Source organism: Gekko japonicus, unplaced genomic scaffold (genome assembly GCF_001447785.1).
Source record: "Gekko japonicus isolate JY-2015 unplaced genomic scaffold, Gekko_japonicus_V1.1 scaffold3094, whole genome shotgun sequence".
NCBI lineage: Eukaryota > Metazoa > Chordata > Lepidosauria > Squamata > Gekkonidae > Gekko > Gekko japonicus.
In genome coordinates, this window is record NW_015176543.1 from 100,619 (window position 1) to 115,231 (window position 14,613).

General features: G+C 50.1%; 1 protein-coding gene across 1 annotated transcript in view; it reads left to right on the forward strand.

The window, feature by feature from the left end:
* Positions 1-8,653: 8,653 nt before the first annotated feature.
* Positions 8,654-14,613, forward strand: part of LOC107124073 (class I histocompatibility antigen, F10 alpha chain-like) — a 13,080-nt gene continuing 7,120 nt past the window's right edge. The window contains exons 1-2 of the mRNA XM_015427460.1: positions 8,654-8,768; positions 11,178-11,447. Of these exons, the coding sequence (XP_015282946.1) occupies positions 8,690-8,768; positions 11,178-11,447 (349 nt within the window). The 5' untranslated portion in view covers positions 8,654-8,689. The remainder of the gene's footprint in view (positions 8,769-11,177; positions 11,448-14,613) is intronic.

Sequence of the window (14,613 nt, forward strand, 5' to 3'; positions counted from 1 at the left end):
GTGCCGGCAGGCGATCTCCGACGGCTGTGGAGAATAGTGAGCCTTAAGCTTCTCAGTGATGTCAGCGTAGGTGACAGTCTTTATATCAGTTGGGGCCACCAACGACCTAGCTATGTCGAAGGTCCCCTTCCCGCAGGAACTCAGAAGGCACGCCCGTTTCTTGGCCTCGTCTGTAATGTCGTGTGTCTCCAGATGGAACTCGAACCTGGATAGGTAGGAGTCCCAGTCTTCTGAGGAAGGTTCGAAGCACTCGAACTTCTGGCTTCCAGCCATCGTGGGAGACTTGGGCACCGGAGCTGGTGGCGCCTCCGCCGGATCGGCTGCTGTGCTCTGCTCGCTTTCTTCCGAGTCCGAAGTGTGGATGTCCGCAGGGCTGCCTACCTGCTCTAACATCCCATCCTCGTCGCCAATTGTTAGATCGCGCTAACAAAGGACTCTTAGAGTGATTCAGCAAGTGATTCAGCTTTATTGGAAGTAACGAACAAGCACTCAACTCAGTGAGAGACCAGAACAGAAAACAGTGGGAGCTTATGCTCTATTTAAACATAACCGGGCTAATGTAGCCACGCCTATTTACAAATAACAACCAATAAGATTGCTTGGTTAAAGACCAATGAGAAGCTTTCCCTCGCAGGGGAACAGTTCAGTTCTGATTGGTCGCTGTTACAAAGCGACCAATAGGAAGTTCGGTCAGAGGAGCCCTGGCTTGGCTCGAAGCTTAACATGGGTTTCTAATGAGGTGATTCATGTAACTGTGCCAATACATTACAATCAATTCCTCATTGGAATAATGGAGGGGCTGGGAAGTTTGGTGCTTGTACAGCTTGGCTCACTTTCCTTGAGCCGCCATCCACAGCTGTTTGGTCTGCAGGCCTTTCTTGCTGGGCATCTTCTCCCTCCCAGTACCCCCTTTTTTTTTTCCCTAGGAGGGTGCCTTGACTGGTCAGGAGTGTTGGATACTCTGGACTAGGTACTGCCAGGAAACTACGGGGAAATAGCAGAGTGCTCAAAGGCTTAAACGCAGCAGAGCTTAGGGCTTGGTGTGGCAGCAGACTTACAAAGTCACACAGAGTCAGCGGCAATGTTCCCTCTAAGCTGTGGAGTCTTGTGAGCCAAAAATTCTACTTTGTGAGCTACTGGCATTAAAGTTGTGAGCAGGCAATTTGGCTACTGCATAAGTCTGTTTGCCTTGGAGTCATCCTTCCTGAGCTGACAAAAATGTGTGAGCTGAAGGCTAAAAAACTGTGAGCTCGCTCACACTAACTCAGCTTAAAGGGAACATTGGTCAGTTCTAAAAACTAATAAGTAACATTTATTAAAGGAAATACATGGTTGAGAGTGCAGGTAAGAGATAGATATAGATTGCCTATTCTAACTACCTAGATGGTGTGGGATGCTGGACGCATGTCCAGCCTCCGTGGCGCAAGATGGAGATCAAGCACCTACTCTGTGTGCGTGTGTGTTTGTGTGTGTGTGTGTGTGAGAGAGAGAGAGAGAGAAGAGAGTGTGAGAGCGGAAGCAGAGGAAATTGCCCCTAAGAGTAGTATTCTACTTCAAAGGAAAGGATCAGATCGCAGGAAGGAAAGGGTGCTCTGTGTGTCCTGACCTCTCCATCTGTCTAAACTCTTTGGTGCCATCTTCTCAAGTCTGAGGCAGGAGTCAGCGCCAAATCCTCCACTTCTAACAAGGAGCAATGCTCCCTCTAAGCTGTGGGCTCCTGTGTGCAAAAGCTCTACTTTGTGATCTCCTGGCATTAAAGTTGTGTGAGCGAGTGATTTGGCTGCTGCATGAACTAGCTTCGTCCTTCCTGGGCTAAGACAAAAACGTGTGAGCTGGAGGCTAAAAAACTGTGAGCTAGCTCACACTGACTCAGCTTAGAGGGAACACTGGTCAGGAGTTGGCAGAGGGGCAGGTGATGCTATCTCCAAGCAGAGGGTTGGCCTAGATGACCTTTTCGTTATTTACGTATATATTTATATAGTGTTCGGACTTCTATCACGCCCTCCCCGTGAACAGGCTCAGGGTGGGTCAGAGCAGAAAACCAATACGAATTTCAACATTAGAACTTTAAAACATCATATTAAAATACAACCAAAAACTCACGAGATGGCGAAACTTCAAGTATGTATATCCTGGCTCTGCTTTGGTTTGAAAGACACAGGTCAAAGGGCAGGATCTCATTCCTTCCGGGTCATTCAAACCCCAGCCCCCTCCTTTCATGCTGTCAGATGGGATCCTCATCCTCTCCCCTTTTTGGTTTCTGCAGCACGATTTCCCATTGGTGTGTGGGAGAGACCACGGGGAACCCATTTGTACCCTCCAGGGACTGCACGCAACCCTCAGTCTGAGCTTCTGCCCATCTTTAGCACTTCCTGTTATGCCGCGGGGGAGGATTCTTTTTGGTGTAGTGGTTAAGTGCACGGACTCCACTTGCAGCTGCTGGATGACCTTGGGCAAGCCATAGTTCTGTCAGAGCTGTTCTTGAAAAAGAGCCGTTTCTGTCAAGAGCTCTCTCAGCCCCACCTACCTCACAGGGTGCTCGTTGTGGGGAGGGGGAGGGAAAGGAGTTTGTAAGCCACTCTGAGACTCCTTTGGGTAGTGAAGGGCAGGGTATAAATCCAATCTCCTCTTCTTTCTTTTACCTCACAGAGTGTCTGTTGTGGGGAGGGGAATGGAAAGGAGTTTGTAAGCCGCTCTGAGACACCTTTGGGTAGTAAAGGGTGGGGTATAAATCCAATCTCTTCTTCTTTTACCTCACAGGGTGTCTGTTGTGGGGAGGGGAAGGGAAAGGAGTTTGTAAGCCAGTCTGAGACTCCTTCGGGTAGTGAAGTGTGGGGTATAAATCCAATCTCCTCTTCTTCTTCTTTAACCTCACAGGGTGTCTGTTGTGGGGAGGGGGAAGGGAAAGGAGTTTGTAAGCCGCTCTGAGACTCCTTTGGGTAGGGAAGGGCGGGGTATAAATCCAATCTCCTCCTCCTCCTCCTCCTCTTCTCCTTCTTCTTCTTGGCCTTGTATTTCTCCCTCCTAGTGGCTTGAGACAGTGATGTGAACAATCAGCTTAACTGAGCTATTCTTATATTTTCAAGATGTTTGTATATAGGTTATGTCACCTACTTTCTTATTCTTTGTTTTCTTTGCTTAAATATTATATAAGACTAGGAAAAAGGCCCATTGTGGAAATAAATACAACGGCCTCTAGAAAGAGGCTCTGGGCGGGTGCCCCAGCCTTGGGCACTCAGTGTCAATTTGCTGTGGCGACCTCAGCAGGGTATAATGACACTGAGTCCACCATTTTCTCCAGAGGAACTGATCTCTGCTACCTAAAGAACGGTTGTAATTTTGAGTGATCTCCAGCCCTCACCTGGAGATTAGCAACGATGGTTCCCCAGAAGGGAATAGTTGGTTTAGAGGGTGGAGTCTATAGCTTTGTACCTGTCTGAGTCCCACGCCTCCTGAAACCTCACCCTCTCCAGGCTCCATCCCTCACCTCTCCAGGAATTTCCCACCTGGAGTTGGCAACCCTATCTCCTTCCCAGCCAATCATCAACCTACCTTTATTTCCCCCTCACTCTTCAGCTTTCCACCCCCCCACATACCTGCAGCCTCTCCTGTGCTCTGAAGCCCTGACTGCTACGTCACATTGGCTGTCATACGGGGGCCACCTCAGCAGCATATAAGGATACAGAGCCCACCATTTTCTCCAGGGGAACTGATCTCTGCCGTCTGGAAAGCAGTTGTAATTCTGAGTTATCTCCAGCCCTCACCTGAAGATTGGACACATTCTACCTCAGAACAGCAAACTGTTTAGAATGTTAGAGGCAAAAGCCAATCAAGTCGCATATGCAAACGACCTCTGTGTTCTGAGGCAAAGGCCAATGAGGCTGCATATGCAAATAACCTCTGTGTTCCGACTGGCTATGGGGGGGAGAGGAAGAGCAAACTGTTTAGAATGTTGGAGGCAGGACTCAGGCAAAGCAGCCAGTAGATAGGGAGACCCTCTGAATGAGAGATCAGAGAGCGAACTGATTTTGGAGCGTGTGGAATGTTCTAGAGAAGTGCCACCACCATTTGGCTTTTATTTATAAGGGAGATTGTCTTGATTTCCCCCCCTCTTTATATTTTTAGATATCTTCTGCAATTTAAATTTATTTTAATTAAAAAGGAACCTCTGTGTTATGAATTGATTCATTTCTTGTTTAGTCTTGTTCAAACTGGACTATAAATAAGAAACAAATTGAGTTTCTCTCTCCATCTCTCCCTCCCTCTCTCTCCCCCCACCTCAATTCATGCAAAACAGTTGCAGAAACTTCAGAATTAAGGGAGGGCTGAGCCATGAAGCATTTCCTATTTGTGCAGTCGAGTCCAGTGTGGAACCAGGGCTGGAGAGCTCCTCTGGAAGGGAGAAGAACCAGGCTCCAGAGGGGCCTCACTGAACAAAACACTGGCTCCCCCCCCCCCCGGGGGCTATTATGCTAATGAGTTCCTGCTGGGCTTTTTCTAGGGGGGTGGGGGTCTTTTTATTTAAAAAAAGGGGGGGAGGGGGGGGGGGGAGGAGAATGATAGAAGTTTATAAAATCATGCATGGGGTGGAGAGAGTTGCGCAAGAGAAATTATTATCTCCCAAAAGACTAGAACTCGAGGGTGTTCAATGAAGCTGACGGGCAGTAGGTTCAGGACAGACAAAAGTAAATACCGCTTTACAGAGAGAGTATTTACAATGTGGCATTCGCTGCCGTAGGTGGTTGTGACGGCCACAGGAATAAACAGCTTCAAAAGAGGATAGATCCTTGGAGTCTATCAATGGCGACTGTTCCTGGTGATTGAGGGGAACCTCCACGTTCAGAGGCACTAATCTGCTGAATCCCAGAGCCAGGAAGCAGCATCAGGGGAAGGCCTCGGCCTCCGTGCCCTGTTGTTGGCCCTCCAGAGGAACTGGTTGGCCCCTGTGTGAGGCGGGAGGCTGGACTAGATGGACCCTCACTGCTCTGATCCAGCAGGGCTCTTCTGACGTTCTTCTCAGGGGAAGGCCTCGGCCTCCGTGCCCTGTTGTTGGCCCTCCAGAGGAACTGGTTGGCCCCTGTGTGAGGCGGGAGGCTGGACTAGATGGACCCTCACTGCTCTGATCCAGCAGGGCTCTTCTGACGTTCTTCTCAGGGGAAGGCCTCGGCCTCCGTGCCCTGTTGTTGGCCCTCCAGAGGAACTGGTTGGCCCCTGTGTGAGGCGGGAGGCTGGACTAGATGGACCCTCACTGCTCTGATCCAGCAGGGCTCTTCTGACGTTCTTCTCAGGGGAAGGCCTCGGCCTCCGTGCCCTGTTGTTGGCCCTCCAGAGGAACTGGTTGGCCCCTGTGTGAGGCGGGAGGCTGGACTAGATGGACCCTCACTGCTCTGATCCAGCAGGGCTCTTCTGACGTTCTTCTCAGGGGAAGGCCTCGGCCTCCGTGCCCTGTTGTTGGCCCTCCAGAGGAACTGGTTGGCCCCTGTGTGAGGCGGGAGGCTGGACTAGATGGACCCTCACTGCTCTGATCCAGCAGGGCTTTTCTTATGTTCTTATATGTCGGCATGTCTCACCCCACCAAATGCACTTTTCACCCACTGCGAGTGTTCCCTGCTTCTGGCCCTCCCTGTCTGTCAAAGGGGCCAGAAGGCCGCGTTGCTTCGGCTGCCAGACTGCCCCCGCCTTCATTCGGGCCCCCACCTGGGATTTCAACCGCCACGTTTCTCTCTCTGATCTCCCTCCGCGGCAGGTGCCTAAACAGGAAGAGGGCGGGTGGGCACACACTCAGAGACGCACACGTAGACACATGTGGGCTGTCAGCTTGATAGGAGCTGAAAGAGGATCCTCCTGTCTGCCCCCCCCCCCGCCGGCCGGTATCATGGCAGGAGGGAGTGGGGGACTCCGAGGGGCCAGGCAGGCAAAGATCCTTGCTTCCTGCATGAAAGGAGGATCTGGGGTTGCCAGCTCCAGGTTGGCAAGCAGTGTTCCCTCTAGGCTGAGTTAGTGTGAGGCAGCACACATTTTTTTAGCCTCCAGCTCACCCATTTTTGCCTTAGCTCAGGAAGGGAGGATCCCAGAGCAAACTAATTTATGCAGTAGCCGATCGCTCGCTCACAACTTTAATGCCAGTAGCTCACAAAGTAGAATTTTTGCTCACAAGACTCCACAGCTTAGAGGGAGCATCGTTGGCAAGGTCCTAGAGATTTGGGGGTGGACCCTGGGCTGTGCGGGGTTTGAGGAGGGGCAGGACCTCAGGGGGGTTTAATGCTTCACCCTCTGAAGCAGTGTTTCCTCTAAGCTAAGTCAGTGTGAGCTAGCTCACAGTTTTTTTAGCCTCCGGCTCACACATTTTGGTCTTCGCTCAGGAAAGATGGCTCCAGAGCAAACTAATTTGTGCAGCAGCCAAATTGCTCGTTCACCACTTTCATGCCAGTCGCTCACAAAGAAGAATTTTTGCTCACAAGGCTCCACAGCTTAGAGGGAGCATTGCTCCAAAGCAGGCGTTTCCTCCAGGGGTATCGATATTTTTTTGTTGCATGATGTTCAGTGAAAAGTACAAATGTCTTATTTCTTTTAAATCCTTGGGAGATTCATTCCAGGTTCTGCCCCACGGAACCCACAAACTGAGGTTGCACTTGCATCGGTCAAACCTCTTTCTTATGCCCACCGCTCACCAATATGTATGGGACTGGTAACTTCCATTGCAACGTATCTGAAGAAGGGGTGCATGCACACCGAAGCTAAAACCCGGAATCAAACTCTGTTGGTCTTAAAGGTGCCGGTGTTCCTCTAAGCTGATCTAGTGTGAGCTAGCTCACAGGCTGGAAGGTCGGTAGTTCAGCAGTTTGAGACCCGAGTGCCGCATGACGGAGTGAGCTCCCGTCTTATTGTGTAGAGAGTGAGACTCATATAGAAACCACAGAGACGGCTGTAGTGATCAGCATGGTTTACCGGTACATAATTAGAACCCCTGCCGGGTGGCCGGCTAAATACAGTACCTGGGAACACCCCTAGATCCTATTGGTGGGTTTAAACCTCCCGCCAAAGTCCCTATTGGTTCCCCAAGGAAAATCAAAGAGCCTAGTACCTATTGTTCCTTCTCTTTTTTTTTTGCAAGATCAAAATAGTTTATTTCCATCCAAACAAAAAAGCCTTTGGTGATTCCAAAAGCTGCAATGGGGAAAAAAATCATTGCAGTTTTAAGCACAAAATGAAGCAAAATTCAGTACTAAACACAGTTAAAAACAGTTTCTCCGCATTGATGCCTTGGACTTTTTTTTTTTTTTTTTTGCAAATCCTGCTGGATTTATAATTGCAAATGCTGAAGAAAAGAAACTCAAGTTGTAAGAAAATTTGGTTTATGAAAATGTGCTGAAGAGTTCCAGCTTCAAAATTCCTTTTGCCTGTAATTCATCGTTACCGTGGAGTAAAAATTCTCTCACTCTTACTTTCTGGATGGGCCACACAAATTCTAGGGCTCACTCTCTATGAAGCGAGTCCCTATTGTTCCTAGGGCGTTAAGCTTGGCAGTAAAATGCTGGCGCCCAGTGGCGATCAGTGAACATAACAGGTCTCTGGCCCCAGCTCCTGCCAACCTAGAAATTCGAAAGCAAGAAATTGCAAGTAGATAAATAGGGACCGCTTCGGTAGGAAGGTAACAGCCTTCTGTGCACCTTGGTGTTTAGTCATGCTGGCCACAGAAAAGTCTTCGGACAGCGCTGGCTCTTTGGCTTGGAAGCGGAGATGAGCACCGCAACCCTAGAGTCGGACTCGACTGGCTTTGGAGCAAGGGAAACCTTCTTTACCTTCACCTCACACATTATGTCTTGTCTTGGGAAGGGAGGGCTCCAGAGCAGACTGATTTATGCAGAAGCTACTCACTCACTAGGCTCACTCACTAGGCGAACTAGGCGGTGGCCAAGAGCAGGAAGGCCCTTAGGGGTGCCAAACTGAACCCGGCCCCATACTCTGGGAGTTTCTTGATTATTTGTGTTTTCATTCTTCCTAAAATGCATTTATTTTTGAAAATTGGTGGGCACAGGGGGGGGGGACAGAAGGGATCCTCGAGTAGGGTGCAAAATAAGCTGGAGCCGGCAAAATAAGCTGGAGCTCACCACTTTAACGCCAGCAGCTCACAAAGCAGAATTTTTGCTCACCAGCCTCCACAGCTTAAAGGTAAAGGTAAAGGTTCCCTTGCTCGAAAGCCAGTCGAGTCCGACTCTAGGGTTGCGGTGCTCATCTCCGTTTCAAAGCCGAAGAGCCAGCGCTGTCCGAAGACGTTTCCGTGGTCATGTGGCCGGCATGACTGAACACCAAGGCGCACAGAACGCTGTTACCTTCCCACCGAAGTGGTACCTATTTATCTACTTGCAATTTCTTGCTTTCGAACTGCTAGGTTGGCAGGAGCTGGAACTAGAGATGGGAGCTCACCCCATTGCAGCCCCCGGGTCTCGAACTGCTGAACTACTGACCTTCCACAGCCTGCAGTTCAGCGTCTTAACCACTTGAGCCACCGCAGCTCCACAGCTTAGGGGGGCGCAAAAAAGGACAGGCAGGAGGGGAACAGCGCCCCTGGAGGCCGCTTGCATCTATATCACAACCCTCCCAACAAAGGCCAGCCAATCCCGGCCCGTTGGATTGCGTTTTACTTCCCGGGTTGCCTGCGGAGCAAGGGCGCACCGATGCTCCGGCCATGAGCGCGGCCCCGGGGCGCCGCCTGCTGCTTTTCCTCCAGGCGGGAGTCGCCCTCCTGCTGGGTGGGGGCAGCGCCGGTGAGTGAGCCGGGGGCGCCGCCTCTCCAGCCTGCGCCCTTTGCGCCTTTCTGGGCTGCGCCGGCCTCTCCCTCCGCCCGCTGGCCAGGCGGGGCTTGCAAGCGCCCATTTCCCCCCTTCAGTTGCGCCCCCCCTGCAGCCAGTCAGCGGCGACCCACCGGGGGCTTTGGGAGGGTCCCCGGGGAAAGGGGCCCGCCTCGGCTCAGGCCAGCTCCTCCCCAGGAGGAAGCGAGGGAGGCCTCCGGGGTAGGGGGTCCTGGTTGAGAGACGCCCTGGCCCCGCAAGCAAAACTGATGCAATGCTCCCTCTAAGCTGGGGAGTCCTGTGAGCAAAGATTCTGCCTTGTGAGCTCCTGGCATTAAAGGTGTGAGGGGAGGGATTTGGCTACTGCAAACATTTAGTTCGCGCTGGACCCCTCCTACCTGAGCTGAGGCCAAAGTTGTGGAGGTTAAAAAACTGTGAGCTGGCTCACACTAAGAGTTAATGGTGGAAGGAACAACCTGGCAAATGGGGTTCAGTGTGGCCGAGTGCAAGGTGATGCACATTGGAGCCAAAAATCCTAACTATAAATACACCCTTGATGGGGTCTGAACTGGCAGAGACTGACCAAGGGAGAGATCTTGGAGGCGTAGTAGATCACTCACTGAAAATGTTGAGACAGTGTGTGACTGCGATAAAAAAGGCCAATGCTATGCTGGGGATTATTAGGAAGGGAATTGAAAAAGGATCAGCCAGTATCATACTGCCCCTGTATAAATCGATGGTGCGACCTCATTTGGAGTACTGTGTACAGTTCTGGTCACCACAGCTCAGGAAGGATATTATAGCATTGGAAAAAGTGCAGAAAAGGGCAACTAGAATGATAAAAGGGTTGGAACATTTTCCCTATGAAAAAAAGTTAAAGTGCTTGGGGCTCTTTAGCTTGGAAAAATGACGGCTGAGGGGTGACATGATTGTGGTTTACAAGATTATGCATGGGATAGAGCAGGTAGAAAAAGAAGTACTTTTCTCCCTTTCTCACAATACAAGAACTGGTTAGAACGGATAAAGGGAAGTACTTCTTCACCCAAAGAGTGATTAACTCCTGGAATTCACTGCCACAGGAAGTGGCGGCGGCTACACGCATGGATGGCTTCAAAAGGGAATTAGATAAACATCTGGAGCAGAGGTCCATCAGTGGCTATTAGCCACAAGGTATAGATAGGAACTCTCAGTCTGGGGCAAGTGATGCACTGCATTCTTGGTGCTTGGGGGGGGAGGTCAACAGTGGGAGGTCTTCTAGTGTCCTAGCCCCACTGCTGGACCTCCTGAGGGTACCTGGTGTTTTTGGCCACTGTGTGACAGAGTGTTGGACTGGATGGGCCACTGACCTGATCCAACATTGGCTTCCCTTATGTTCTTATACTCTGTGTTCTTGGTGCTTGGGGGGGCAACAGTGAGAGGGCTTCTGGAGGTCTGGCCCCACTGGTGGACCTCCTGATGGCACCTGGGTTTTGGCCACTGTGTGATGGCTTCTCTTACGTTCTATATTGGTGCTTGGGGGGGGGCAACAGTGGGAGCGCTTCTGGAGTTCCGGCCCCACTGCCGGACCTCCTGAGGGCACCTGGTATATTTGGCCACCATATGACACAGACGGGGCGTTTCAGCCGGCATAAACTGTACCGGTTGGAACCGGTGCAGTTTATGCCAGCTGAAACGCGATCACACTCACCTCCATTCTGCGGAGCCCATCGCTGTATGCCCGCTCACACGCTGCGGGCATCGGCGTTGTTTTTTTAAAACTCAGTTTGAGCATGTGAATAGGCAGCCATCCACAGAATGGCGATCTTTGCACATGCTCAAAACACCCAGTATTGCATTTAAACTTTAAAGGTAAGGACTTACCTTTAAAGTTTAAAGCCCAAACTGGCCTCCCTGAAGTCCTGGACTCCCCCAAAACGTTACTCTATGGACTTTAAAAAAAAACAAACAAACAAATGCTCAGGGCGAAGCTTCGCCCAAGCGCACATCGCCTAGTTAAAAAAAATGGCGGCCGAAAATCGGAAGCCTCAGGCTTCCGAACGGAAGTGGCTAGATACCGGTGGAGAGCGATCAGACGGCGGGGTTAACCGAACGCAACCGTTGCACTCAGGATACCACCACTTGGGGACCTAGTGGCAGAGTGCAACGGTTTAAAAGGCTTTACAACGGTTAGGGAGGGAAGACAGATGTTCGCCGTCTGAACGCCGGTAAGTACAACGATTGCAACCGGCACAGGTTCCGTTGTAAATCTCCCGTCTGAACGCACCCAGAGTGTTGGACTGGATGGGCCACTGGCCTGATCCATCATTGGCTTCTCTTGTGTTCTTATGTGGGCTTAGGGGTGTCCTCGGCTATGGTCCCCCCAACTCTACCCTCTTTCTTTCCCAGGCGCCTCCACGCATTCCCTCCACTATTTCATAACGGCCGTCTGGGAGCCGGGAAGGAGGCTGCCCCTGTCGACCTCTTCGTCCTACGTGGATGACCAGCTCCTCGGCCGCTACGACAGAGGCACCGGTCAGTGCGTGCCTCAGTCGTCCTGGGTAGAGGAGATCAGCCACGACGACTCCGACTTCTGGGCCAGGAGCACCGGAGGGGACTTTGCCTCGAGTTTAGTCATGGATCTGATGGTTCTGAAGAATGTTTACAACCGGAGCAGAGGTGAGTGGAGGGCAGGAGGGGCCGTGGACAACGTCCACCTCATCTGCTTGTCTTGCGGAGGGGAGGGAGCTAGCTCATACTAACTCATCTTAGAGGGAACACTGCCCGTGAGGTAGGTGGGGCTGAGAGAGCTCTGAGAGAACTGCCCTTGCGAGAACAGCTCTGAGAGAACTGTGGCTTGCCCAAGGTCACCCAGCTGGTTGCACGTGGAGGGGTAGGGAATCAAACCCAGTTCTCCCAGATTAGAGTCCGCGCTCCTAACCACTATACCAAACTGGCTCTCAGCAGCCGCTTGTCTTAGCTCACTGGGCAAAGCTAGTATTCCAGTTGACACACCAGTTTCTGGGCTCTTTCAGCTGAATCTCCCAAAGCGGTTGGAACAGCCACACAAAGTGAGATCTGTGCTCCTCCCCAATCCATATAATATCGCACAGGGTCAAACTCAGTGGAGGTCCTCTGGTGGGACCTCCCCTTCTTCTGTTGCAAAAATCCATTTGGACAAGTTGTCCCCCCCAACGGAAGCTTTCTTTCAATATTAAGAGGTGCTTTTCAAGTGTTCCTAGCTTCTTGTGCATCTGCACAACAGTTACTTTAGGGCTGCATTTGATTAATTGCCTGGGAGTATAATTAAGGAAATTCTTGGCATAAATATAGTACTTAATCCAGAGGTATATCTACTAGGAGCTGTGATGGCTTTCAGACGCTGAACTGCAGGCTGTGGAAGGTCGGTAGTTCAGCAGTTCGAGACCTGAGTGTGCCGCATGACGGAGTGAGCTCCCGTCTCTAGTTCCAGCTCCTGCCAACCTAGCAGTTCTAAAGCAAGAAATTGCAAGTAGATAAATAGGTACCACTTCGGTGGGAAGGGAACAGCGTTCCGTGCGCCTCGGTGTTTAGTCATGCCAGCCACATGACCACAGAAATGTCTTTGGACAGCGCTGGCTCTTCAACTTTGAAACGGAGATGAGCACCGCAATCCTAGAGTCGGACTCGACTGGCTTTCGAGCAAGGGAACCTTTACCTTTACCTTTTTATATCTACTAAATATAATAGCAGGTGATCAAGTATTGCACCGGGAGGTATATATTCTGTTGCATGTCTTAAGTATTGCTAGAATTTTGTTAGCCAAATACTGGAAGTCGGATAGAATACCCACTCGGGGAGAAATAGCATTTAAATTGTTGGACGCCGCGGAAATGGACACGATACATGCACATGTGCATGGGATTGAAGATAAGGTCGTAACTAACAAATGGTCTAGAGTAAAAAAAATGGGTAGAAAATATTGTTTAGTGGACGCAAGCTATAGAGATTTGATGTTACAATATGTGTGAACTCAATGTAAAAAAAACCCAATAAGTATAATTAAAAAAAAGATTAATTGCCTGGGTAATCCTAAATATTTTTCCTTTTGGGGTTTTTTATGTTTTGTATGTTGTGTGTTTTATCTGTGTTCTAAGCCACCCGGAGTTCCATAAGGTTGAAAGGGGGCTAATAAGTGTTTTAAATAAACAAGCGAATAAAATAATAGATCACTCGGTGACGTGTCATTGCTTGTCTCAGCGAAAGGCACAGTCTCCGAAGGCGTGTGGCCTAGAGTTAGGGTCGGAAATCCATTTTGTTCTCAGATGGAGACTGTCACTGGGCCAGTTCAGGGCCCAAAAGTCCCAGATTAGCAGAAGTGTCTGGGGCCAGAAGGGGGGGCGGAGATGGAGGGCTTTGCTGGTGAAAGGGAGAAATGGAAGGCAAGTGGGAGAGACTGGTGGACAATGCCTGAGTCAGGCTGGTAGGAGGTTCTTGGGTTTCTTCAAAATGTGGTGAGAAAACAGAAATTTACAATGAAAACCAGTGTATTAGCTGTTGTGGACCTTCCGGGTTGTGTGGCCGTGGTCTTGGCATTGTAGGACCTGACCTTTCGCCAGTAGCTGTGACTGGCATCCTCAGAGGTATCACACAGAAAGACAGAGTACTCTCTTTGTCAAGATGAGAAGAAAAACGGTAGGCCGGTATTTTATATCTACTCGGGAAGGTGGGGTAGGGCTGAGTCATTATCTTGTAGGAGTTCCCCAGGCTGTGAAACATGCTAATAGAGGAGCTTTCCTGAGGAGGTTCTTTTGCATATGGATTTATTTTTTCTCACCACAGTTCTACAAATGCTAATTTGTTTCGTGAGGAGGCTTCCTGTTTCGTGAGGAGGTTCTTTTGCATATAAATTGTTTCCTGAGGAGGCTTCCTGTTTCCTGAGGAGGTTCTTTGGCTGTTGAAATTATATTCTTATCTGTAGTGCTATTGTCAGATGAAGAGCCTTTTGTGTTTTTCAGGACAGGAAACCATGCCCTATTTATTTTTAAGCTCTCTTCTTTCCTGTTGAAATTGTGTTTGTGTTTATGAATTTCAATGGCTTCCCTGTGTGATCTGACATGGGAATTGGATGTGTTGTTCAGCCTTTCAGTGTCTTGGAACAAAATACTGTGTCCTGTTTGGGTTAGGCTATGTTCAGCCACTGCTGATTTTTTGGGTTGGCCAAGTTTTCTTCTCATCTTGACACAGAGAGTACTCCGTCTTTCTGTGTTTTACCTCTGAGGATACCAGTCACAGCTGCTGGTGAAACATCAGGTCCTACAGTGCCAAGACCACGGCCAGACAACCCCGGAAGATCCACAACAGCGAATACACTGGTTTTCATTGTAAATTTCTGTTTTCTCACCACAGTTTGACAAAGTCCAAGAGCCAGTTTGGTGTGAGAGCCAGTTTGGTGTAGTGGTTAAGTGTGCGGACTCTAATCTGGGAGAACCGGGTTTGATTCCCCCACTCCTCCACTTGCACCTGCTGATGTGACCTTGGGTCAGTCACAAGCTCTGGCACAGTTGTCCTTGAAAAAGAGCCGTTTGTGTCAGAGCTCTCTCAGCCCCACCCACCTCTCAGGGTGTCTGTTGTGGAGAGGGGAAGGGAAAGGAGTCTGTAAGCCACTCTGAGACTCCAAGTGAAGGGCGGGGTATAAATCCAATCTCTTCTTCTTCTTTTACCTCACAGGGTGTCTGTTGAGGGAAGGGGAAGGGAAAGGAGATTGTAAGCCGCTCTGAGACACCTTTGGGTAGTGATGGACTGGGTATAAAGCCAATCTCTTCTCCTTCTCCTCCTCCTCCTCCTCCTCCTCCTCCTCCTCCTC